This window comes from Geotrypetes seraphini, chromosome 15 (assembly GCF_902459505.1).
Source record: "Geotrypetes seraphini chromosome 15, aGeoSer1.1, whole genome shotgun sequence".
NCBI classification, from domain to species: domain Eukaryota; kingdom Metazoa; phylum Chordata; class Amphibia; order Gymnophiona; family Dermophiidae; genus Geotrypetes; species Geotrypetes seraphini.
In genome coordinates, this window is record NC_047098.1 from 45,300,703 (window position 1) to 45,327,406 (window position 26,704).

Consider the following 26,704-nt stretch of genomic DNA (forward strand, 5'->3'; position numbering starts at 1 on the left):
GCCCTGGGTGCTGTCTTCATGGGGGGCGCCAGTGCCTCTCCTCCTCTCCGCCTTCCCATGTGCTTCTTTAAAAGTTTGTCGATGCGAGCAGCATCTTCCGCATGCTGCTCGAACTTGCATAGGCATCACTTCCTTGTCATGGGACCAGGACATGACATCAGAAGAGGGTCAGTGCTGGTGTGAGCAGTGAGTGAAAGATGCTGCTCGTGCTGGTATGGGGGGTGGGGGGGCACCCAAGCGGTGGAGAAGAATGGGGGGGCGCTAAAATGGCAGGGAAGAGTAGGGGGGGTACCTAAGCAGCAGGAAAGAGTAGCGGGGGTGCCCAAGGAGTTGGAATAGAGTGCGAGGGGGGGGGAGGGGGGTGCGCACGACACAGTGATGCCGGTTACCAATGCCAGCAAGCCTTCCCCATATGTTACAAAGCTAATTAATCTCTTGGCAGATACAAGTATAACCTTGAGTGACCTGTGGTTTCAAATTTTACTTGATTACCTTTATTATATTTTTTAAGATACTGCACTTATAAGATACTCTTTTACCTAACCATTTTTGTTGCAGTCTAACTAGTTGTCTGGTGTCCTAAGTAATGCACATTTTTCCTGTGTACAAGTTCTATTTTTCCCCCCCAAAAAGGTCCATTTTGAAGGTTTCAGTGAAGTGCAGGCTACTCATAGTCTCTGACACTGAATTTATACATGTTCAGGTCTGATGAAAATCAGCTGTTTAGTGTCATGAGAAATCACAGTCATCCATCAGACCAGTTGTCCACAGTCCCCATTCCCACATGATATTGTAATGAGGATTCTCTTGACAAGGAAAAGCTTTGCGAGTGCAAAAAGTCATTCGCTGTATTTAAGTGAGGCGAGGGTGGTTTCCTCTCCGACAAGGAAGGATGAACTCTTTCTCTTGGGTAGGGAGAGGGAAGAACTCTCTCCCTGCCCTGAACCTGGGAAAGCTGGTTGTAGACGCTGATGTGGGAATCACCAGGTGGCTGTGAGCTTTGACTGGTTATGGAAGGGAGGCGTGGCATCATGGCGGTGGCAGTAAAGTGGGCAGGGAAGGACTGGTAAGGCACAGTTTCCATTGTCTGAACACTGTAGCTGGTGTAAGGTGCAACAGAAGTCCACATGTTACAGCTCAGAGTGGGTGGGGGAGGCGGCATGTCTTCAACGGTCGAAATGCCTCCCATTTCAGCTCCAGAAGTGGAATACATGCAGGCCTCTCGGGGGCCTACTTCTCCACGATAAGAAGGGCTCAGCATTTGCTGATCATAGGGAGGTGGAGATCGAAAATAATGATCATCTCCCATCGAGGCAGAGGAAGAGGCTGCATCTAAATAGGATCTCTTACAGGGCAGGTCCAGGTGACAAGCACTTTCTGTAAATAAGAAATGTAAAAGAAATAAAGGCCAAATAAGTTGTAGATGATATTATTATTAATTTAAATCTAGTTCACACCTTTTTTTTCCAGTACCGTGTTTCCCTGATAAGACCTACCCCGAAAATAAGCCCTAGCATGATTTTCGGGGTAGGTCTTAATATAAGTCCTACCCCCGAAAATAAGCCCTAGTCGTAGGCAGCCGCGATTCCCCTGCCCTGCCCCTATCACGCAGCCGAACTGCCAAACCCCTACTGACCCTCCATCCTTCCCTCCCAACCGAACTCCACCGACCGCAACCATAAATACCTTCCGGCAGAGCAGTATCGGGCCAGCAGCACTCTACACAGGTTGCTTCATGGCCTTCTCGCTGCCGCGTCAGTGATGATGTCATCAGTAATGGGGGACAGAGAAGGTCCAAACGAGAAGGCTGCAAAGCAGCCTGTTTAGAGTGCTGCTGGCCCAACGTTGCTCTGCCGGGTCATATTTATGGTAGCGGTCGGCGGGGTTCAGTTGGGAGGGAAGTATGGAGGGTCATCAGGGGCAGTTCGGCTGCATGGTGGGGGCAGCGGCGGGTGCTCAAGGTGCTGCATGAGGGATGGGAGAGAGGGATGGAGGGATAGAAATATGCTGCAAAGGGAAGGCACAATGGGATGGGTGAGAAGGAGGAAAGATGTTTTAAATGTGGGGGAGAGAAAGGAAAGAGGAAGAATTGGGGTGAAGGAGAGGAAGGGAGAGATGATCATGTACATAAAAAAAATAAGCCCTGCCTAAAAATAAGACCTAATGCCTTTTTGGGGGGAAACATGGTAGTAGTTCGGGGGAAACATGGTAGTAGTTCCAGATGAATTACTAGGTATTTTGCTGTCCTTGGAGATGCCATTTTATTAATTCTTTTAGTATGCACTAAGGCCTGGATTCTCTAACCAGTGCTGTTGTCAGCGGCTGCCTTAAAAGCAGCCACCGAGCGGGTGTCAATTACACGACGGCACCGTTTAGAGAATTGCACCTTTGACAAAGGTAGGGACCAGAAATGTAGGCTAAGGTTTTCCAGGCCTACATTAATGTGAATCATGCCTCCATAGGCACTTTATGGCACCTAGCACCACTTCTGGTGTTAGCCACACCTACTATGGCATTAGGCGCCATAAAGCGCCTACAAAAGGCGCAAATCCAGCACTGTTTTTTAGGTGCCGGTAGGCACCTTAAAAAACAGTTTAAAATGTTGTTTAAATGGCATTGTTTACTTAGCTTGGGCACCTACCGGCGTCTTAAAAAAATGGTGCCATTTAGAGAATCCAGGCCTAAGCTTTAGTAAAAGGGCTCCCTGAGTTTGTACCTGAGGCAATGAATGGTTAGATGACCAGCCCAAGGTCACAAAGAGCTGCAGTAAAAGATGAACCCTGGCTTGCCTGGCTATTATCCCACTGCTCTAATCTAGGGTTACCATATGGCTCCAGAAAAAGGAGGATGAATTGAGACATCCGGATTTTACTTCCAGTGCTTTCAGTAGAAGTAAAACCCGGATGTCTCAATCCATCCTCTTTTTTTCTGGAGCCATATGGTAACCCTACTCTAACTTCTAGGCTACAACTCTGCTCTTTTCACTGGCTTTAATACTTCTTTGATTAGATTTCAAGAGTTCTCTCCTTTCATCTGATCAGTCCAAAGCCAGGAATCATCGTTCTGCAAGTGAGAAAGAAACAGGGCCTAAGGTATGGTAATATTTGTAAACGGACTCCATTTAGTTTGTACTGAGGAATATTTCTAAAACAAGCAGCCATAGCCCTTAGCCTGAAGAGAGCACTGGCATTTTTACCTTGTCATTCCGTATTTTTAGCAAGCTGCCCTGTAATTCACTTGCGTTGCTGGTGTTGGCAAGGTGTCATAAGATGTCATACATCACATTGGTACTGTGAAATCAGATGCTCTTGTATCTGAGAGGTGAAAGGTTTTGGACTGTGGTGACCATTCCCCTGAGCCATCCATTCTCTACATTTGCCCTGCTTTCCTGCAGCCCTTTCTTGGACAAGTCTCAAAGAATCACAAAGCTTTCAAAACCTAAGTAGATCGATTCATACCTTTCCAGGGATTAGTAGGTGCTGTTTTCACTTAGACTGTTTATCACTCATAGAAACATGATGGCAGATAAAGGCCAAATGGCCCATCTAGTCTGCCCATCCGCAGTAACCATTATCTCTTTCTCTCTCCGAGAGATCCCACGTGCCTATCCCAGGCTTTCTTGAATTCAGACACAGTCTCTGTCTCCACCACCTCTTCCGGGAGACTGTTCCACGCATCTACCACCCTTTCTGTACAAAAGTATTTCCTTAGATTACTCTGGAGCCTATCACCTCTTAACTTCATCCTATGCCCTCTCATTGCAGAGTTTCCTTTCAAATGAAAGAGGCTCGACTCATGCACATTTATGCCTTGTAGGCATTTAAACGTCTCATCATATCTCCCCTCTCTCTATTGGCTAAGGTTCTTACCATTTGCATCTTCTCTTCCTATAGGCTAAGGCTCTGTGCACCTGCATTGTGAGGTCATAGAGCTGCCCATCTGCAGTAACCATTATCTCTTCCTCTCTCTGAGAGATCTCACGTGCCTATCCCAGGCCCTTTTGAATTCAGACACAGTCTCTGCCTCCACCACCTCTTCTGGGAGACTGTTCCATGCATCTACCACCTTTTAATATTACTGATGTACAAAAATCAGTGCAACTTTTTGAGTTTGGACTTTGGTTGGGATATTAGTACATACTGCATAGTAAATACTGGACCTATGATGGAGATATAATTATGATGTAGGGACAGCAAAGGTAGTCCAAGAAGGAGGAACTAAGGTCACAATCATACAATTTTTATTTATCGAAGCAGGACCCTACTTGGAGATATAATTATACCTGGTGGCATTCACAACATTGTTGTCTTGTCCTTTTAAAGTTCTTGACAGTCCTTTAAGAAAATGTTGCAAACGCAATTATTTGTCAAAGCCTTCCTGTGCTAATCTCTGTTAATGCCTTCCTGTCCTGTAAATGACTTTATGGGATTTTGTGTTTCCATCTTGTAGGATGAATTTAAAAGAAGATTTTAATAATGATACCGTTAGTTAATATCTTTTGTGTTTATCTTGTTGAAACATGTTTAGCATTTCTTAAACATGTATGCATGTAATTTTGTAAACTGCATATTTTTATGCGGTTTATAAATTTTAAAATAAATAAATATTTAAATAAATCTTGAATGAGCATTATATGGGGCATGGACAGGAAAAGAACTTTCCAGGACAGGACGGGAAAATGAATTCCCGTGGGGATGGGGAAAAATTTGTTCCCGTGTCAGACAGACTTCAATTACCAATTTGTTGATATAATTTATTAACTAGTAAGATGCTGTCTTTGGGTCCTGCCACTTAGGATTAAAACAGGACTTCTTGTCAAATGCGAAAGTTCTTGGCTGTGAAGAAACTGCTCTATAATTATGCATATAGATGGTTAATTGTATTCAATTACTTTAGTCAGGGCTTTTTTTGAGGGGGTACTCAGGGGTACTGAGTACTGGCACATTTTGTGCTGGAAAAAAATGAACTGACTGTATTATAATTTTCCTCTGAATACATTTTACTTATCATATTGCAACTTTAATAATGGCACACATTTTAAAAAATCTTTAATGTTAAATTATTATATATATTATATTAATTATCTGTATAGCCCTAATTGAATCTTGTTTTTTTAAATTATTATGTATGTTACTTTGTAACCCGTTCTGAATTCTCTGGGGAGGACAGGATATAAAATGAATTAAATAAGTAATTTGAGTAGAACAAACACTGATTTTATACATTCAAACCTGAGTCCAATGTAACAGCAAGGGACTAAAGATTAAATGGTTTGTAAAAAGTCACCAGGGTCCTCACAGCATGACAGCTTTATTATATAAGTGATAGACAATCCAGGAAAAAGATATGATATTTGGAATTTAAGTTTTCTCAACTATATTGATAAATGTGCACCGATTCCTATGCTTACCTCTTCTTTTCAGGCAGTGATAAAAGAGTCCTGACTCTCTCTGTGCGGCAAAGGTGTTGAGAGGTAGGTCCTGAGCATCAGAGTTTCCAAACTGTACATGAGGCCCATTTTCATACTGGTAATGCTGCAGGGCCTGATGGTTCCCATGAAGTGGATTTGCATCTCCTTTTCCAGAAAGTGGACCATGATGGCTGGAAACTAGTCTCTGTCTCATGATGCTTTTGGAAATCACTGGATATTCTTTACTGGAGAGGAAGTAGTTAGGTCGTTAGCAGCCATACAGGCCTAGGATTATACAAACTTACTTTGGTCACTGATTTAAAATAAGAGCATTAAATGGGACCAAATAACAAACTTTCCATGAGTAAGCCAAAAGGTTGTTGGCTCTAGTTCTAACTGAGGGAGGTAGTTATGCACAATTGAGCATTCGGCATTTTAAGACACTTCTGAAAAAGAATGTTCACAGTTTCGAGCGATAATTTCCATATAACGTTTCTCACACCTTTGAAGACGTGCCACACGAAGGTCACTGTCATCGCTCCCCCGAAAGCCTTTGGCAAAGGGATTGTTCTCAATTTTTAGTTGGGTGATCTTAAAGAAAGAAAATAAAAATCAATGAAGCCAAGCTGCTACAGAATTATTTAGGCCTTATGAGCACAATTCTACAATGGGGCACTTAGATATAGGTGCTAGGAAAACACTTAGTTGAAGCCTACTTTTCTTTATAGAATAATAGTGTAAGTGTAAAAAAAACCCACTCTGGGCCAAATTCTCAGCCAGTGGTGGGCAGCAGTGGCGTAGTAAGTGTGAGCAGCACCCGAGACAGTGGCACCCTACACCTGCTCCCTTCCCCACCCCGCCTGCTCCCTTCCCCACCCCGCCTGCTGCGCACAAAGCTCCTTCCCTTTCCCTGTACTTTTTAACTTCTCCGGCATGAGCAGCGTACCTATGTCCGTGGCGGCTCGCCCTTTGATGTCACTTCCTAGGCTTGAGTCCTGGAAGTGATGTCAGAGAGAGCGCCGATGCCGACACGGGCAGCAACCTCGTGCCGGGGAAGAAAAGAAGATACAGGGAAGGCAAGGGGAACGTGCGGCAAAGAGAGGAGCGGGGTGGGGCGGAGAGGAGGAAGGGTTCCGCACTTTTAGGAATAACACACCCGTGGCGTACCACGAGCCCCGCACCCCCTTTACTATGTCACTGGTGGGCAATGCTTTTGCTGTCTGCTACTGTCGCTAAGCCCAGATATTCAATGCCGGGCTATTTTCAGTGACTGGCATTTAATATCTGGTTTCATTTTTGGCCGCTGTAATTTAAGCAGTTATGCCAATATTTAGCACTAAGGCCAGGATTCTACAAATGTCGCACTAATCCCCTTTTTACAAAGCTGCACTAGCGGCTGCCATGCAGCAAGTGCTCCAAAGAACTTTAAATCCCAGTGGGCTTCGGCGTAATTACCACAGTGGCAGCCACTGGCATGGTTTCAAGTTTCAAGTTTAATGGTTTTTTTGATTAATCGCTTAATCGTATTTCTAAGCGATGAACAGTTTAAAATTACAATAACTGGGAGACAATACAATACAAAACTATGTATAACGACGTAAGGGATTAAAAGTTTAACTTAACAAACTCATAAACACAAGGAAAGAAGTGAGGTGAAATACAAAATCAATATAGAAAAGTAGAACAAAAAGGGAAAAGTACAAAAAGGGAGACAAATAAAAGCTATAATATGATACAATAAAAATAATTTGACCTGCGAACTGTTTAGTTAATTACCAAAGGCATCTCTAAAGAGAAATGTTTTTAAATGACTTTTGAATTTCTTCAGATTGCGCTCTTCCCTTAAGTAAATGGGAAGGGCGTTCCAAGTTTGAGGTGCGGTAACAGAGAAAATAAATTGCCGTCTTGTGTTAATAACCTTAAGAGATGGAATTGTTAGTAAATTCTGTTCATTGGATCTCAATGTTCTATTTGGAGAATAAGGAATTAATAATTTATATATGAATGCTGGAGTTTTATTAAGGAGAGATTTGAAAGTGAGTATGCATAGTTTGTATGCTATCCGGTGGGTAACTGGAAGCCAGTGCGCATTCTTTAGAAGGGGAGTTACATGATCAAACTTCCTAGTTTTAGTTATAAGCTTAATGGAAGCATTTTGAATGATCTGTAGACGTTTTATTTCAATCAAAGAGATTCCCTTAAAAAGAGCGTTACAGTAATCAATTTTAGAGATCACCAAAGAGTGAATAAGAATATTAAGTGATTTTGAAATTGATCGAATTTTTCGTAGCCTATAAAAGGTTGTTACTAATGTGATCATGAAAATTCAGTTTGTGATCAAAGATCACCCCTAAAATTTTTATATTGCTAACTAATTGCAGGGGGACATTTTTTATAGAAATGGGAGCGACTAGAGAAGAACTATCTTTCCAGGAAAAAAGCATCACATTAGTTTTGTTAATGTTAAGTGCCAATCTGTTAGAGTCCAGCCAATGGTAAACTTGATCAAGTTTCTCACTGATCTCTATGATATCAGAAGTTTTATTAGCGTCCAATGGGTGTAAGAGCTGGATATCGTCAGCATAGGCAAAGACTTAGAAACCCACAGATTGGCATAAGGTCATTAGAGGGTCAAGAAAGATATTAAATAACAAAGGGGAAAGAATAGACCCTTGAGGGACACCATATGTGGTCTGTGAGGATTTAGATATTGAGTCTTTAAAAAGAACAGTAGAGGTACGATCTGTAAAGTATGATACAAACCAAGAAAGAACTTGGTCTGTAATACCGATGGATTGAAGTCTATTAAGTAGAAGTTGGTGGTCGATTGAATCAAAGGCTGCAGAAAGATCAATAGAGATTAACAGAACTGATTGATGGTGATCTAGAAAATATTGGATAGAGGTAGTCATACCAATCAAAGAATGTTCAGTGCTATGGTGATGTCTAAAACCGGTTTGGTTCGGATGTAGAACGTTGGTTTTTTCAACGAATTCTGAAATTTGATTAAAAACTACCTTTTCTGTCAGTTTTGCCAGGAAAGGAATGTTTGCTATTGGTCTGAAGTTAGATGGATCTTCAGAACTAATTTTTTTATCTTTAATAATAGGATGAATGATTGATTTCTTCCAGGCCATTGGTACGGTGTTTTGACTTAGGCTTTCATTAATTAGCGTATGGATAAAAGAACCAAAAATATCAAAGTAATGTTTAAGGATAAACGGAGGAATTAAATCTGCTTTAGAGCCCTTAATATTAATGGATTTGAGGATAGACTCAATTTCTTTGAGGCTTGGTATTTTAAATCTTGAACATTTTGAATACAATGACTCTGAAACAGATTGTTCATGAACAATTGTTATGTGTTGATTCACTGTAAAAGTATTTCTGATTTTGTTAATTTTTTCAATAAAGTGGTCAGCGAGTTCCTGAGCAGTGGGTGAGGAGCCAGCAGCTTCTGTTTGTTGTTTATTTTGAGTTGTTATTGAATTTAGTATGGCATAGAGAGCTGATGGATTTTTAGCTTTCAAAATTTTGTCAGAATAGAATTTCATTTTTGCTTGGTTTATTTTTAATTTATAGAATCTAGATTGCTCATTGAATGTTTGAGAATTAATTTGAGTTTTTTCTTTTCTCCACTTATGTTCTAATGATCTTAATTGTTTTTTTTATGAGGGTGAACCATGGGTTCTGAATTTTGCGAGCAGAAATAACTTTAGATTGTAGTGGTGCAAGTTTATCTAATACTGATTTTGTGGCTATGTTCCATTGGTTAATTAAGTCGTCTAAAGAATGAGTTCTAGATTCAGAGAAATCCAATTTAAATGTAGAACGAATTAAATCTGAAGAAAGGTCATTGAAGTTTCTAAAATTAATTGATTGTTGCTTAGTGTAAGGTAAATTATGTGGAATAGTATGTGTTATTGAAATTAAAAAGTGGTCTGACCATGGAACCGGTAGGCAACAATTTACTGAAAAATTGTTTATTGCAGAAGTTGTTATTAGGGCCATATCAATTGTGTGTCCTACTTGATGGGTTGGCATTGTTAGTAATGGATATAAATCTAGTTGATTTATATAGGAAAGAATAGTTTTAGTATAATTGTTGTTGGGGTCATCAAAATGAATATTGAAGTCACCCAGAATTAGTGGATTTAAAGTGGAGCTACCAAAATCGAAAAGTAGGGATTGAAGTTCAGTGACATTTTCAGAGTTAATAGGGGGTGGTAGATATACTAAAAGTACATCAGTTCTTGGTTTAGTTAATAATGAAAACTGTAAGAATTCAATAGAAGAATTCGCTGGAGAGTTATCAACATGTAACAATAAAGGTTCTCGAAAAATTGTCGCTAATCAACGGTGGTTGTAAAAGAATGAGAATCCCTAGGGACAGGCATAAGAAAGATAGGCTTCTTCGCATTCAGAGAGCCATGTTTCGGTTAAACATAATATATCGAAAGAGTGTTGAGTAATAAGATCTTTAATTAAATGATATTTAGTTTTAATAGAGTGGATGTTAATCAAACCTATATTAAGATGTCTTGTTTTTTGGTCTGGGGATGATGAGATTAGTGTAGAAGAAACTATCTGATTAGGGGATAATGTGATATTTGAGCGTTCAGGAGGACGTAAAAAAGCTTGATTGATGTCTGATTTAATTGGTCTGTGTCCACAAATGACTGGAATAGGTAATGAAATATTATCCATAGTAGAAAGGTAGTAAGGAGGAGTAGAAGTAGTAATTATATTGTGTTTCAGAAAAATATTAGGAAACAGAAATAAAAATGAACAGAAAAGGAAAGTTTTGTTTAAGTAAGGACGTTTTAAAAGTTTATACCAATTTGTTGCAGAGTTTTTCGAAACGCACTGCAGTAACGCACAAAGGAGCGCATTAAGGAGCATGACATGCTCCTTAAGTGCGCTCCTTTGGCGTGCGCCGCAAAGTGACTGAATTTAAATGTCATGTACCGGATACTAGGGGGCGGAGTCCGGAACATGCCGCCGCACAGCGGCGGCAGAGAGGTCTTGGAGAGAATTGCTGGAAGAAAATAAAAGCAAGGTAAAAACCAATAGGACTAAAATAATTAAACTAAAACTTCAACTAAATTCAAAATAATTAAAAACAGGTTAAACAGGTTTAAATTAAGGTGCCGTGCAGTGAGCAACAATGTCTCAAGTGAAAGGTGATAAGTTAGGTGCCATATCGCCGCCTAACTTAATTGGCTTAATTGATTTTAATTGGTGTGGTTATTGACCGCATCGTTCAAAATCAATTATTTTCTCATTAAAAAAAAAAATGGAGGTGCCTCCAGCAATGACGCCGTTCTTCTGACTATGGAGGTACCTAAGGATGCTTAAGGTCACAGAAGGTGTGGTTAACGCTGGAAGTGACCTTAGGTGCCCTTAGGCGCCTTCATAGTCATGATTCACGTCAAAGATAAGTGCTGGAAATATAGGCCTTTGAAACTCTGGTCTACATTTCCTTTGCCTTGGCTGTAATTCTCGAAATGGCACCGTTGCGTTATTGACACGCAATCAGCACCACTTTTCTAGGCAGCCACTGCGAGCAGTGCTGTTTTGAGAATCTGGCCCTCAGTGATTAAGTGCTTAACAGCTAAATATAGGCCTGCTATTCATATGGCCTATTTTTGCCGGTAAACAAAGCTGATTATGTCACATGGGCAGGTGTAGATATGCTATTTAATCGGCCAGGGAACATTCCTGGCTGGTTAAATAGTTCTGAATATCGGAGAGTTTATATTTAAGGTGCAAACAGTTACATCTACCTTAAAGCACCTAGAGAAGGTAAGATTTATTTATTTATTTATTCAATTTTCTATACCGTTCTCCCAAGGGAGCTCAGAACGGTTTTACATGAATTTATGCAGGTACTCGAGCATTTTTCCCTGTCTGTCCCAGTGGGCTCACAATCTATCTAATGTATCTGGGGCAATGGGGGGATTAAGTGACTTGCCCAGGGTCACAAGGAGCAATATGGGTTTGAACCCACAATCTCAGGTTGCTGAGGCTGTAGCTCTAACCATGGCACCACACTCTCCCCCTTTTATAATCTACATGTGTAATCATGTGCCCCATTCAAGCTTTGCCCAAACTGCCCATGTGAATATCCACCTACCCGATTGCAACTAGGCACATACCTACTGAATACTGCTTAGTCAGCACTGCTCATTTTTATGTATATGTATATACATACCCAGGTAAATGTCTATAATACCAGTATTCACATGCATTTTTCCCGCCTAAAATTAGTCAGCTCCTTAGAGAATTACTCCCTATATGCTTAGTTAATGGTTAAAAATTGCTCTGGTTTTTTGGGTTTTTTTTTTTTTTTTTTAAGAAATAGGCTTTTGAATGAGCATTGGTATTGGACATGTTTCCCAAGGAATATGTCAAGGCATATAGTTCTTGATTAGAAGAACATGACATAAAACATAAAATCTATTTCTAGACCACATTACCTTTAAGTTCTATGTGGTTTACAAAAGATTAAACTAAAAATCCAAACAAATGATGAATAAGAAATTAAGACCCAAGAATTTTGAAAATAAATTGGGTTTCAACTGTTTTCTAAAGTGAAAATAAGAAACTGAAGAAAATAGCAAAGATTTGAAATCCTTATCCCAAATTGTAGCCTGGTATGAAAGCATGCAATCATGACATCTCTTGGGAAAGTCAGCAAGGCTTTAGACAGGGGTGCCCAAAAGGTTGATCGCGATCGACCAGTAGATCATGAAGGCAACGTGAGTCAATCGCAGAGCCCATCCCTGGCTCCGTGATAGACTCGCATTGCCTTCGCATTCTCCCTGCTTCCTGACACCGTAAACAATAGAAGCGCCGGGTCCACCATCCTCCCCTCTCCCCCCTCCCCCTCCCGACATCAATTCTGACATCGGAGAGGAAGTTCTGGGCCAGCCAATCATTGCCTGGCTAGCCCGGAACTTCCTCTCCGACGTCAGAATTGACATCGGGGAGAAGGCTGGTGGGCCCGGCGCTTCTACTGTCCTGTTTATGGCGCCGGGAAGCAGGGAGAGCTCAGAACTTTGCAGTGGTGGCCTGTTCCCCAATGGCAGTGGCAGTGGCTTGGGGGAGGGGGCAGAGAGAAAGAAAGACAAAGAAAGAAAGGGGGTGGGCAGGGAGACAGAAAAAAAGAAGGGAAACAGAAAGAAAGAAAGGTGGGACAGGGAGACAGAAAAAAAGGGGGCATGGAGAGAGAAAGACAGAAAGAAAGAAGGGGGAAGGGAGAAAGAAAGAAAGGGGAGGGGGACAGGGAGACAGGAAAAAAAAGTTGGGGGAGGGAATGAGGTCTGGAGGAGAGGAAGCATACAGGAGGCTGAAAGAAGGGAAGAAAGATTGGATGCACAATATTAAAAGATTGAACTAGGCCAGTTACTGGGCAGACTTGTACGGTCTGCGTCTATGTATGGCCGTTTGGAGGAGGATGGGCAGGGGAGGGCTTCAATGGCTGGGAGGGTGTAGATGGGCTGGAGTAAGTCTTAACAGAGATTTCGGCAGTTGGAACCCAAGCACAGTACCGGGTAAAGCTTTGGATTCTCGCCCAGAAATAGCTAAGAAGAAAAAAAAAAAATTTTTAAATTGAATCAGGTTGGGCAGACTGGATGGACCATTCGGGTCTTTATCTGCCGTCATCTACTATGTTACTATGTTACTATGTCACAGTCAGAAGGAAGTGCAATCAGAGACTCATGAAATCACCAAACAATAAAGGTAGGAAAAATGATTTTATTTTCAATTAAGTGATCAAAATGTGTCTGTTTTGAGAATTTATATCTGCTGTCTATATTTTGCACTATGGCCCCCTTTTACTAAACCCCAATAGCAGATTTTAGCGCAGGGAGCCTATGAGTGTCAAGAGCAATGCGGGGCATTCAGCGCAGCTCCCTGTGCTAAAAACCGCTATCCAAGTTTCCAAGTTTATTATGTAGTTTGATTAATCGCCTAATCTACATTCTAGGCGATATACAAAATAGTACAAATATTTAAAAACATAGGTAAATTATTACTTAGACAAACAATATTTCAAAAACGAACAACAACCAAAAAAAACAAAACAATATAGAAACATTAGGAAAATTCTTTAAAGGTTACAATCTGTATCAAGTTCAATAAATAAAGGTAACAACATTAGGAGGGAAGACGAACATAAAATGATGAAAATATAAGATAAAGAGGGATTGAAGAATCATTTATTCACTAAAAGCATCATTAAAAAGGAAACTTTTAAGCTTAGTCTTGAATTTGTCTAAGTTCTTTTCTTCTCTTATATAAAGTGGGAGATCATTCCAAGACTGGGGGGCAGTCATTGAAAAAATAGTAAGACGTCTCGTATTAATGACTCTCAATGAGGGAATGGCCAATAAATGTTGATCCTGAGATCTCAGTGTTCTGGAAGTAGTGTAAGGAATTAAAACTCTAAAAATAAAAGCGGGGGTTTGAAATATTAATGATTTAAAAGTAAGCAAACATATTTTATATAAAATGCGGTGTGCAACGGGAAGCCAGTGTGACTCCTTAAGTAAGGGTGTGACGTGGTCGAATTTTTTTGCTTTATGAATTATTTTAATAGAGGCGTTCTGAATAATTTGAAGACGTCTGATTTCTTTTTGTGTTGAGCCCTTAAATAAGGCATTACAATAATCAAGTTTGGAGATGACTAGAGAATGTATTAGAATATTCAGGGATTTTGCACATAAGAACTTGGCGACGGAACGAATTTGGCGCAGTCTGAAAAAAGTAGATTTAACCACGTTGCTTATGTGATCGTGGTATGATAATTTATTGTCAAATATTATTCCTAAGATCTTAATGTTTAGTAAAAAGGGAGGAAGTATATTTGTATTTTTTTGTATAGTTGTTGCATAAAGTCATCTGCCTTGACCTCTTTGAAAATACCCCGGAATATAAATGATAATTAACATTTTCTCTGCTTACAGTGTGCTTTGTGTTTTTTTAAATTTTATTGTTGGTAGATCATTTTGACTTGGTCATTTTAAAAGTAGCTTGCAAGCCCCAAAAGTATGGGCACCCCTGGCTTTAGAGCTTTAATTTATCTTGCTTTTCAAAAATATTCTCAATCATGTAAGAAGGGGCTTCACCAGCTACCTCTCTATAATAGATACAGCCTAACTTGAAAATAACCTGCGGTTCAACCGGTAGCCAATGTAGCTCTTGGTAGAAATGATTAACACAATCAAACCTTTTAAACCAAAAATAAGTCTAACAGCAGTGTTTTAAATAATTCTCAGTTTGGAAAGATTTTTCTTAACACCAGCTAAGTAAACAATGTTGCAGTAGTCCAAATGGCTTAGTGCCAAGTGATCCATTTTTATTAGTGCCATTGTCATCCTTCATGTTGTTATAACATGACATACGCTATGGTCCATTATTATCAATGGTTGCAAGTCAGTGCTCCAATTTGATTATGCTGACAGCTAGTTGGGATTCAGAGTTTAAGGACTAGTGTTTAAAGATTGTTGGAATGGCTGGAAGGGTGTCTGCAATATACGCAACAAAGCATTGGAACGTGTTTGGGAAAATCATTTGGGGTGAGAGTTTTCTGATTCCTTGTGTTCCTTGTGGGAGTACTTTTGGACCAGGGTATAGGCCATCCTTGTTGGCTTCAATTACATAATCACTCTTCTCTGTAGTTCACAGAGTGCTCTGGACCCCTCTAAGGATGACAGAGTTGTCAGGGGATAGGTCTGATGTCTGTTGGTCTTGCAAGTCTGTTGTGGGATCCTTGTTTCATATGTTATTTGACCGTTTTAATTAGAAGAAGTTTTGGGATCCAGTTTGGTATTGGGTTCAGTGTGTGTTTGGTATTCAGGTTAAGCTTAGTTATAGGATTGTGATTTTGAGATCAGCAGCGTTACTTCATGATCTGTGGGGGGATAGAGTTAAGATATTTGATATACATACTTCCTCTCTGAGCACACTACCAAAATTCTTATCCACATCCTTTTCACCTCTCGCCTAGACTACTGCATCTTGCTTCTCACAGGTCTTCCACGACATCATCTCTCTTCCCTTTAATCCATTTAAAATTCTGCTGCTTGACTTATATTCCGCCAGAGTCGCTTTGCTCACATCACCTCTCTCCCTAAGTCACTTCATTGGCTCCCTATCCATTTTGACATACAATTCAAACTCCTCTTATTGACTTACAAGTGCATTCACTCAGCAGCTTCTCAATATCTCTCTTCCCTTATCTCTCCCTGGGATCTCCGTTCATCAGGCAAGTCTCTCTCATTTGTACCTTTCTCCTCTACTGCCAACTTCAGACCACATCACATCTCTTTTGCTGCACCATATGCCTGGAACAGACTGCCCGAGTCAGTATATCAAACTCAATCCTTGGTGGTATTCAAATCCAGGCTAAAAGCCCACTTTTTCAAGGTTGCTTTTAACTCCTAACTTCCACTCACTTGTAAAGCACCCATGCCTGAGAAACTCCCTAACCCCCTACTTGTCCTGTTTGTCTGTTTGATTAGATTTTAAGCTGAGCAGGGACTCTCTCTTGAATGTTTTAATGTATAGCGCTGCGTATGTCTAGCAGAACTATAGAAATAATAAGTAGTAGTAGTAATTGCTATTCAGTCAACAGATGATGTGTATTATGATAGGCATGAAGAGGGTTCATTTAAACTAACTTTATTCTGCAAGGGGAATATTTCAAGGAATTGTCTGGATGAGAACATTGAGAAGAAGCAGAACAGCAGTGGGCAAAACTGGAAGGAGCTACTGCAAGGGCAACAAACCTTTTTGCAAGGAAAGTAAATAAAAGTAAGAGATAAAGAAGGTCACTATGGTTCTCAAGATTGCAGAAAAAGGACCAGCAACAATATCTGGAAAAGCTAAGAGAACTGATAGGGTATTCAGGAAAGCAAAGGGATTGAGGGATAGCACTAGATGTAGTGTATTTTTATTGTAGCAAAGCCTTTGACATGGTTCTGCATAGACAACTAATAAACTGAATGCCCTCAGTATGGTCCTAAAGTAACTTACTGGGTTAGGAACTGGTTGAGTGGAAAGTGACAAGGATAGTGGTCAACGGAACTCACTCTGAGGAAATGGATGTTACCAGTATGTGCTGTAAGGTTTGATTCTTGGGCTGATTCTTTTTAAAATTTTGTAAGCAATATTGCTGAAGGGTTGTCTGGTAAGATTTGCTTCTTTGTGGATGATACCAAAATCTGCAATAGGGTAGATACCCCTGATATTGTGGAGAACATGAAGAAGGACCTAGCAAAGCTTGAAGAATTGTCTGGAATTTGGCAGCTAAGATTTAAACTCACCAATCTAGGTCTAGGAAACTCTCCCATATCTAGGATAAATCTCAGTCCATTAAGGAGGTGCTTGGTGCCAACTCCCCCCCCCCTTTCACCTATGACTCCTGCACACTACCTCCTCCTCCTATTACTGGGTTTCTCAATCTCTCTCTTCACCCCAAACCACTGAACCCACCCCACATCATTCCATTTTTTAATTTACCACCTCACCATCATTTTGGCCTCCACTGTTTTCTCAGCCCTAAAACTTCAACACTTTCTCCCTAGCATCCAGCATTCCCTATTCTCTTTGTGTGCATCTCGACCACGGCATGGCATCCCCCCCAGTGTCTCTCCCACACTCACCCATAATCTCTTACTCCTTCTCTTATTCTCTGCCAGGGATATCAATCCCAATCCCGATCCTCCCAATTAAATCTCACCCTATAAAACATTGATTCCTTTTCATGACTGTTTTGTACTTGTATATTCCTTACCACTATTCTCCTCCTCCCTGTCTTGTCAGCTCGTAATGTCAAGTGTCATCTTTGACTCTTCTCTCTCCTTCTCCATTCAGATCCAACAAACTGCTAAAGACTGTCCCTTCTTCCTCTATAATATTACCAAAATTCAACCTCTCCTTTCCAAGCACACTATCAAAACCCTTATCCACACCTTCATCACCTCTTGCTTAGATTACTGCAAATTGCTTCTCTCAGGACTTCCGCTCAACCATCTCTCTCCCCTTCAATTTGTTCAAAATTCTGCTGCACAACTCATATTCTGCAAGAGCCACCATACTTGCATTACCCCTCTCCTCAAGTCACTCCATTAGCTCCCCATACATTTCTGAATACAGTTCAACTTCTCTTATTGATCTAAAAGTGCATTCACTCTAACAGCTCCTCAGTATCTGTCCTGATTTATCTCCCCTATGCTCCCCCTGTACCCTTCTCCTCCCTGCCAACTCCAGACTCCGTCCCCTTCTATCTTGCTGCGCTGTATGCCTGGATCAGATTGCCTGAGTCATAACGCTAGACTGTCTCTAGAAGTATTCAAATTCAAGCTAAAAAATCACTTTTTTGAGGTTGCTGAAGTCACCCAGTAATGTGTGGACGTCGATGCCATGACATCATGCGCATGTGTGATGTCATCACACTGATGTCCACGCATGTGCAGATGTCCTCCAGCCACGGCCTTAAGCCTCCTATTACCGCCGGTGTTGGGGGAGGGGAGTTAGAAGGAGCAGAGGCGCCGGTGAAGAGAGGCACAGGCATTGGCTGACTGACTATAGGACATGCCTCTTGCCATGACAGGCATGACCTGTAAGCAGTCAGATAGTGCCTTTCTTCCACGCTGGCATTTCGGGCCACACCTGGAATTATCCAGGGCACACTAGTATGCTACAGAACACAGTTTGCGATACACTGGTTTAGGGGGGTGAAGAACGTTCTGCATGAATGAGGACTGGGGCTTGGGTGTGGCCAAATAGGTCGAAAAGGCAACAGCGAGAGCTAAGGATGCTTGGGTGATAGGGAGAGGAATGGCCAGTAGGAAATAGGAGATATTGATGCCCCTCATTTAGAATATTGTGTACAATTCTGGAGGCCACACCTTCAAAATGATATAAACAGGATGGTCCAGAGGAAGGCTACTAAAATGTTCACTGACCTTTATTATAAAGCATATGGGCACGGACTTACAGAAAAGTGGGAGAGGGAAGATATGATAGAGACATTTAAATACCTACATAGCTCTGGAATGAGAGGGCATAGGATAAAAGTGAAAGGGGAAAGACTCGGAAGTAACCTGAGGAAATACTTCTTTGTGGAAAGGGTGGTGAATTCATGGAATGACCTCTCAGTGGAAGTGGTGGAGATGAAAACAATATCTGAATTCAAAAAAGCTTGGGACAAGTATATAGGATGTCTAAGGGAGATTAGATGGCATGGATGAGTAGACTAGATAGGCCAGGTGATCTTTTTCTGCCTTCAGGTTTCTACATTTCTATTAATGGAAAAGTAATTCTGAGTTGAATTTCTGGGTAGTGGAATGCTGTATGTTTGAGGAGGTGGCTGCAATTATGAAGAGGAGCTTGGCATCCTTCAAGAGATCATGGACACCACTTGATACTTATCGTCAAGTCAGTAATGTGTAGTTTGTATGTAATCTCAGCATTGTAGAGAAATGTATAGATCTTAAAACTGCTTGTCTGATTCATCATATTATTCAGGCAGAGGTTTCCGATCATCTTACTTTGTTCTTTTTACTTTTGCATTATTCATCTAATAGATTGAGTAATACATTTTTATTGCAGTTTATCCCTCTTAGAGGTATATGTTTTAAACATCAGTTTAATTCTTCTTTTACATATGCTGCTATTGTTATTTGGAATGATTTACCTATACAAATAAAGAAAGAAGTTAGTTATTGGAAGTTTTGTAGAATGTTGAAAACAGTTTTATATGATAGATTGTAAAGTTAGCATTTTAGTTAAAGAATTGTAAAGATATGTTTTGATCCAAGGAATTGTATTTTCCCATAGAATTATTATGGCTTCTTTTTGATGTAAATTGCCTTGAACTAAATGGTATTAGATCGATTCAGAAATCTTGTATTAGATTAGATTACTATGTGACCTGGAGATTTTTCAAATTTTGAGTTGTTGCTGTTTCTGTATTGTAATTTAAAGTCAATTGAACATAAAAAAAAAAAAAGAGTCCTAGTATTCTGTGATATTTGGCATGCAAGAGGTATGCAAATGCAAACACTCAGTTATAGAATTACCCCTCTTCAAGGATTGTTGCCCTAAATATGCGGCTTTCTGAGCCACTGTAGGCCATATGTTTTGGTCCTGTCCTGGCATTCAGGCCTATTGGAGATGCCTCTGTTTCTTGATTAAATCCATCTGGAACTGTACTTGGATACCCACAGACAAGTTTCTTTTTACTTTGAAACTCTCGCTGGTACCAGTTCGACCGGGCGCAGCTGCCTCTGTCCAGGGACTCAAAACAATCCTTCAATGCTGGATGTCCCCACATACTCCCACGCTGGTGCATTGGCCTACCCAAATGATTCAATTGGCAGGGTTTGAGCGCCAAGCTATCTCTGATATGGACTCTAAACCTGGTGCAATGTTTCTTTGCTGCTGGTCAGTGGCGTACCTAGGGTATGTGGCACCCGGGGCCCATCATTTTTTGACACCCCCCCCCCCCATGTAAAAAAATTTTTTTTTTTTTTTTTTTTTTTTTGCAATAACCATGAAATGGAATAAATGGTCAGAATAGAAACAGGCAGTGAAAATTTTCTTTTATTGAACCTCATATATGTAACCATTATTCCAAACATAACAAAACATAAATTATGTCTAAATTGTCATGACATTAGAAGTACATATGGAGTAGTTGCAGGCAGTGGCGTACTTAGGGTATGTGGCACCCAGGGCCCATCATTTTTTGACACCCCCCCATCTATATGAAAAATATGATTTTTAGTACCAATCTACATATCGCACCACAAGAGTGTACCTAGGAAAAGGCTGCATCTTAAACACTGCAGTGAGCACTAGAACACCAACACATACATTGTAAAACTAAACAAGCCAGATCCCGCACAGTCAATTGGTCCTGTAGTCAATGCCAACTGAAAACTATGTCTTTTTCATACACACAGAACAGAGATACACCCTCGCCCAAAATGGAATAATCACAAACTAAAAATAGAAATATGTAGACAAAAGTTAAACTGATCCGCCAAGAAACCAGACCCTGGATACAATGCAACACCACAAAAAACAGTAACACATGTCCTCTAATACAGTGCAAAATATAAAGACAGTAGATGTAAATTTGAAAAAACTGATACATAACAATCACCACTTTATAAATTAACAAATAAAAATAAAACAAATAATGAGATATAAAAAAATACAATTTTATTGGACTAATCCCCGTAAGCTCGGTCCCCATCCCCGCAAACCACCTGATTCCATCCACACAAGCCTTGAATTGTTTATATTAAAGTATAAAAAGAAACAATATTCTGTACAATTGTCAATTTATAAATCAGCGTCTTCTCCCCACTCTCTTCCCCATTTCCCTTCAGCATCCTCAGCCCACTCTCTCTCCACTTTCCTTCAGCGCACGCACATAAAAACAAGCAAGTAATTTTATATCATTTTCATTCTATTCATTCATAGAAATTAAAGTCTAGATAATGCCAGTCACATAACAAAACATGATTTTACAAAAATAATTCCCTGCAGTCAAGCCTGCAAGGATTATTAGATGTCTTTCAGCAGTTCCCCTCCCTCCCTCCCCCTTACCTTTGTGGCCAAGTCAAAATGATCTACCAACAATAAAATTTTAAAAACACAAAGCACGCTGTACGCAGAGAAAATGTTAATTATCATTTATATTCCGCGGGTTTTCAAAGAGGTCAAGGCAGATGACTTTATGCAATGTCACCTCAGTAACAACTATACAAAAATAGACAAATATTCCCCCTCCCTTTTTACTAAACTGCGATAGCGGTTTTTAGCGTAAGGAGCTGCGCTGAATGCCCCACGCTGCTCTCGACGCTCATAGGCTCCCTGCGCTAAAAAACTCTATTGCGGTTTAGTAAAAGGGGGCCATAGTGCAAAATATAGATAGCAGATATAAATTTTCAAAACGGACACATTTTGATCACTAAGTTGAAAATAAAATCATTTTTCCTACTTTTTTGTCTGGTGATTTCATGAGTCTCTGGTCCTTCTTCTGATCCTTCTTCTTTCTCTCTCCCCCTGGCTCCCCTCTTTATTTCTGCCTTTCTTTCTCTCTCCTCCTGGCCCCCCTCTTTCTTTCTGCCTTTCTTTCTCTCCCCCTTGACCCCCCTCTTTATTTCTGCCTTTCTTTCTCTCCCCTTGGTCCCCCTCTTTCTTTCTGCCTTTCTTTCTCTCTCCCCCTGGCCCTCCTCTTTCTTTCTGCCTTTCTTTCTCTCCCCCTTGACCCCCTCTTTATTTCTGCCTTTCTTTCTCTCCCCTTGGTCCCCCTCTTTATTTCTGCCTTTCTTTCTCTCCCCTTGGTCCCCCTCTTTCTTTCTGCCTTTCTTTCTCTCTCCCCCTGGCCCCCCCTCTTTATTTTTTCCTTTCTTTCTCTCTCCCCCTAGCCTGCACAAAGCCATCGTGCTGATTTCTCCACTTCCATGATTCTTTCCCTACCCTCACCCCCAAGCCAGCAGCCGATTTCTCCCTGCTCCTTCCCCGATGTCCTGATGTCCTGAACTTCATCGGGCAGCAGCAGCATTCACAATTCGCTGCTGTTGCCGGCTTCAGGCCTTGTTCTCTGCCGGGTCCTGTCTTCATGAAAACTGGAAGTAGGCAGGACCCGGCAGAGAACAAGGCCTGAAGCCGGCAACAGCAGCGAATTGTAAACGCTGCTGCTGCCCGAAGAAGGTAATGGAGCACCGAGGCAGTCTGCTTCTCCCCCCTCCCAGCCGAACCCCCGCTGACCCTCCTATCTCCCCCCCCCCGTGAACCTTTCCGACCTTCCCAGCGAGAGCAGCAAACCTCCTTCGCGGCTTTCTCCTCCCTCTGCCGCGTTACTGATGACGTCATCAGTGATGCGGCAGAGGGAGGATAAAGCCGACGCTACTGGAGGGAGGTTTGCTGCTTTCGCTGGGAGGGTCAGAAAGGTTCACTTGGGGGGGGGAGATAGATAGGATGGTCAGCGGGGTTTCGGCTGGGAGGGGGGAGAAGCGGTCTGCCTTGGTGCTCCAAGGCCTGGCGCCATTACCTTTTTCGATAATGGCGCCGATGCTGCTTTCGCTGGGAGGGTAGGAGCGCGATAGGGACCGGGCCAGCTGTGCACCCCCCCCTAAGGCGGCACCCGGGATGGACCTCCCCCTCGCCCCCCTTGGTACACTACTGCCCTGGGGAAACAGCCTGCAACAAGATCGCGCGATGCCAGAGATCTTTGCCTGCTTCGGCTGTTTCCTCCGCCGCGGTCCCGCCCCTCCTCTGACATCAGAGGAGGGGCAGGACCGTGGCGGAGGAAAAAGTCGAAGCAGGCAAAGATCTCTGGCATCGCGATCTTGCTGCAGGCTGTTTCCAGACGCGACACCCGGCGCAGGGGGGGGTAACTGGACCGGACCGGGAGCACCCCCTCAGGGCTTGGTACCCGGGGCGGACCGCCCCCCCCCCTTGGTACGCCACTGCTGCTGGTTACCCTTTTGTTCTATTCTAACTCAACTGCAAGAAGCAGACTATTGAACTGATATGCTCATCATGGTTTGGGACTAATCGGAAGCTGTTCCCAAGGGGGAGTGGGCGGGGGTTTGTCTCTGTTGTATTTTTCGCTTTACTGCTGTGATATTGTCTATTGTACTTGTTTTCTGAAAATTTAATAAAAAGATTTAAACATAGAATTACACTTCACATTATTCAGGCTATCCTCAACCACAAACGTTCTTTTCAAATATATAAACTGTTCTGCTCATGAATTCCACAACCTCCTGAAATCTTATAACTTTTCTCTTTAAATAGGTACAACTGAAATTTCTTTTATTTTAATTTTGCAAGGAAATCGGGCCTCTTTTTCAGTGTGCTGTACAGAAATGGTAATCACACAAACACATTATAAACTTACAAACCACTCTTGTGAAGCTGAAAACTAAAGAGGTTTTGAAGTACAGCGGTGCTTTGTAAACAGATATGGATGTTCCATGCCTTACCTTGTGATTCTGATAGGATGTTACGGATATAAAGGCGGTTTCAGGAAAGACGTGTGTGCAGAAGGCTGTGTTCTTAGAACCAAAGGCGTTGTTTTCATCCGCTTTCACAATGTGCAGTCTTGGCTGATACTTGTGCATGGAATTCAGAATTATCTGCAACGCAAAAATGCAGCTGATTACAGCAGCTTCAGTGGCTCATCTATGACCATTTGAATAGGAACGCACATGCACCAGGTAAACTTAATCGGCTTTACTTTTGTAATATAACAGTAAAGAAAAAATATCATGAAGGCCAAAAACAGAGCCATATTGTAGGGACCAGCCCATTGGTGCCCACTGCAGCACAGAAAAATAGAAACTGATGTCTCATTAGAGACAGCAAGACTGAGTCACTTTAATCAAGTCGGGGAGTTTTGAGCATGTCACCGTTTCCTTTGTTGTAAGATGAGTGATTTGAATGAGATGGATTAATTTGATCTTTCATTTTATAACATTCATTTTTAACTACTACTGGAGACATTGTTTAATTGACTTCATCCCATAATATTTAGCAGAAAACAAACAATATGACCTCACCCCCCCCCACACACACCACCACTATGAGCCATTGAAGATGAGCTCTTTTTTAAAAGCCAATTATCAATGAAAAATGTAGCTTTCTTTAACAATTAAAATAGATAAAATTGAAAAGTCAAGTGTTTCTCGTTGCAACTTATCATTTATACAGTGTGTCTAGATGTGCTCAGCTTGTTATGTTCTGTTTTGCTTCATGAAGCTGCCAGAGCCAGACGGGAGAAACAGAAGCCCATTCTGTATTTGAGGTGGATAAGAGACCACATCAAGTCTGGCAGTGCCTCATCCTACCCCAGTGCTCTATATAACATTTAAATGATTTTTTTTTATTGTTGAGGTTATCCAGATACCCTCAGGAGAGAGGATAAGGAATTCTGGACATGTTATAAGCCATGCATGATTTTTATTAACTATTTCATTGCTACAGATGGGACTGGTTATCCTTTTTATGAAGAATATCTTAGTCTTTGGCTTTATCCCTTCATGATATAGCCTAGGATTACAAAGGTTGAGGAAGGTAATTTTATTACAGGGGCACCTCGGTTAAGAGCCAAGTTGACACCTACTTAGGTGCTATTTTATAAAGAAACAAGGGGGAACCACAGGAGTTAGCCAGGCTGATTCCAGCAATCGGCACTGAGCTTGGATATTCAATGCTAGACCGGCATTAAATATCTAGTTTATTTTTGGCCACTATAAACTTAGTTTATAGACCAGCAATGTGCCCCTAATCTTATCTGGCTAGCATTTTAAATTTCACAGATAGCTGGCTATACGCTAAGCGCTAATATTCAGGGGCCATTTAAGCTGAATATTAGCATTTAGCTAACTTAGCGCTATTTAGCTGGCCAGGAGACATTTCTGGCTAATTATATAGCACTTAATATTGGGCAGAAAGAACCATATTTTAAAAAGGATGGGGAGATGGGAATTAAGACATACAGGTTGGAATATGGAAAACAACAGCACCCCTAGTCAGAATCGCCAAATTTGGGCATCATTTACTAAATCTACTCCTTAGGGGGTAATTCATAGAGGAACTACATAGATTTAGGCAAGAAGAGTATGTGCAAATATCAGTATTCTATCATATATGCATATGTGAACCCATAAGTACATAAATGCTTAGGTGTCTGAACGGGGAAGGCCACAGGGGCGATGGCCTTCCCCAAAATTGGCAGTGATGGTTAGTGCCCGGCCTCCCACCTGTCTTCTAATGTTGTAGTTTATATCTTCGGGGCAGCTGCCATGCAGCGCCAACGAGCAGGCCTATTTCCAGTGGCTTGCTCATTGAAGATTAAAAGTACAATGCTGGGAGGAGGTGGAGTCGGGAGGATAAAACAGGTGATCCCCATGGCAAAAAGATGGAACTGAAGCACTGGGGATAATCTGCTCTGAGCAGTTTATAACCTGAAACAGCAACAGATCAATTTTCAGTGGCAGTGCAGCTATAGCATTTAAAAAAACAATGCTCGAGAGGGTGCAGAGACGAGCAACGAAGCTAATAAAGGGCATGGAGAACTTGGAATATGAGGAACGACTTAAGAGACTGGGATTGTTCTCCCTTGAGAAGAGGAGACTGCGAGGGGATATGATCGAGACTTCTACCTAATTATGCTCTAGCACTATCCATATAATGCTGTGGAGATAGGACAGATTTCCATGAAATGGGATTTATACGCTTAGAGGGCCATAATTGAAAGAAACATCTAAGTCCGATGTGGACATAGGATGCTAATCACCCAAAGTCGCCAGCCACAAAAGGTCCATTCACTAAAAGTACGTCAAAATATTTTTTCCCCAAAATATCGTCTCTCTGTACGTCCAGGCGTTTGATCGTCTAGACTGCCAGTATGTCTATCTTTATACCACATGCTCAACCAAATATTCGTCCAAGTCTGAAGCGTCCAGAACACAACATTTTGGACGTGGGAGGGGCCAGCATTGTGATGGTCAGGCCACCCAGACATGGCAAGAGAGCAGTGGGGCACCTTACAAGGCACTGCTGTGAACTTCACAAAAAGGATGCCATATAAACATCTCACCAGAACTCCTTTATAGGTTATGGTGAGCCCCCCAAAACCCACTATACCTACCTGTCTACAAAACCCCAATAGCTCTTATGAATGCAGGTGCCACCTATATGGCAGAAAAGTAGGGTTTAGGGTTTTTTGGTGGCCTCACATTTTGCACCATAAATACAATGGTTAGAGTGGCTTATGGGCCTAGGTCCTCCTCTCTATGGTTCACTAGCCCACCCCCCAGACTATTTTTAATCCACCTTTGTACAGCTCTACTAGTCTTTCCTATGCCAAGTACTGATGTTCCGGAGGGAGGTATGAACATTTTTATTATGATTATTATGGTGGTGTGAGCAGGTTAATGAAAACAGGGGGAGTGTATGAGGGTTTTTACTTTGTCCCTGCAGTGGTTCTCTGGTCACTTGGATACCTTTTGGGCACTTATACCTGTTTTTAGATCATCTAAGTCACAATGTATAAGTTCCATCTAAGCAGTCTTGTCAAACTTGAGATTATCCCTGCAGTACGACTAAGTCTAGGTCGGCCCACTTCCCATCCTAACCACTCCTCCATAAATACCTCTTTCTGCTCTGGGTGTATAGTGGGATTCAGAGGCCTAAAAAGTCTCTTGATACGCCAAAAAATCCTATCGTCACTTGGACGACCTGTCTTTTTGATTGTCC

General features: G+C 41.5%; 1 protein-coding gene across 1 annotated transcript in view; it reads right to left on the minus strand.

The window, feature by feature from the left end:
- Window positions 1-360: 360 nt before the first annotated feature.
- Window positions 361-26,704, minus strand: part of TBX4 (T-box transcription factor 4) — a 98,547-nt gene continuing 72,203 nt past the window's right edge. Inside the window, exons 6-9 of the mRNA XM_033922895.1 lie at window positions 23,428-23,580; window positions 5,913-6,001; window positions 5,411-5,655; window positions 361-1,377 (exon numbers count right to left, since the gene is read on the minus strand). Of these exons, the coding sequence (XP_033778786.1) occupies window positions 746-1,377; window positions 5,411-5,655; window positions 5,913-6,001; window positions 23,428-23,580 (1,119 nt within the window). The 3' untranslated portion in view covers window positions 361-745. The remainder of the gene's footprint in view (window positions 1,378-5,410; window positions 5,656-5,912; window positions 6,002-23,427; window positions 23,581-26,704) is intronic.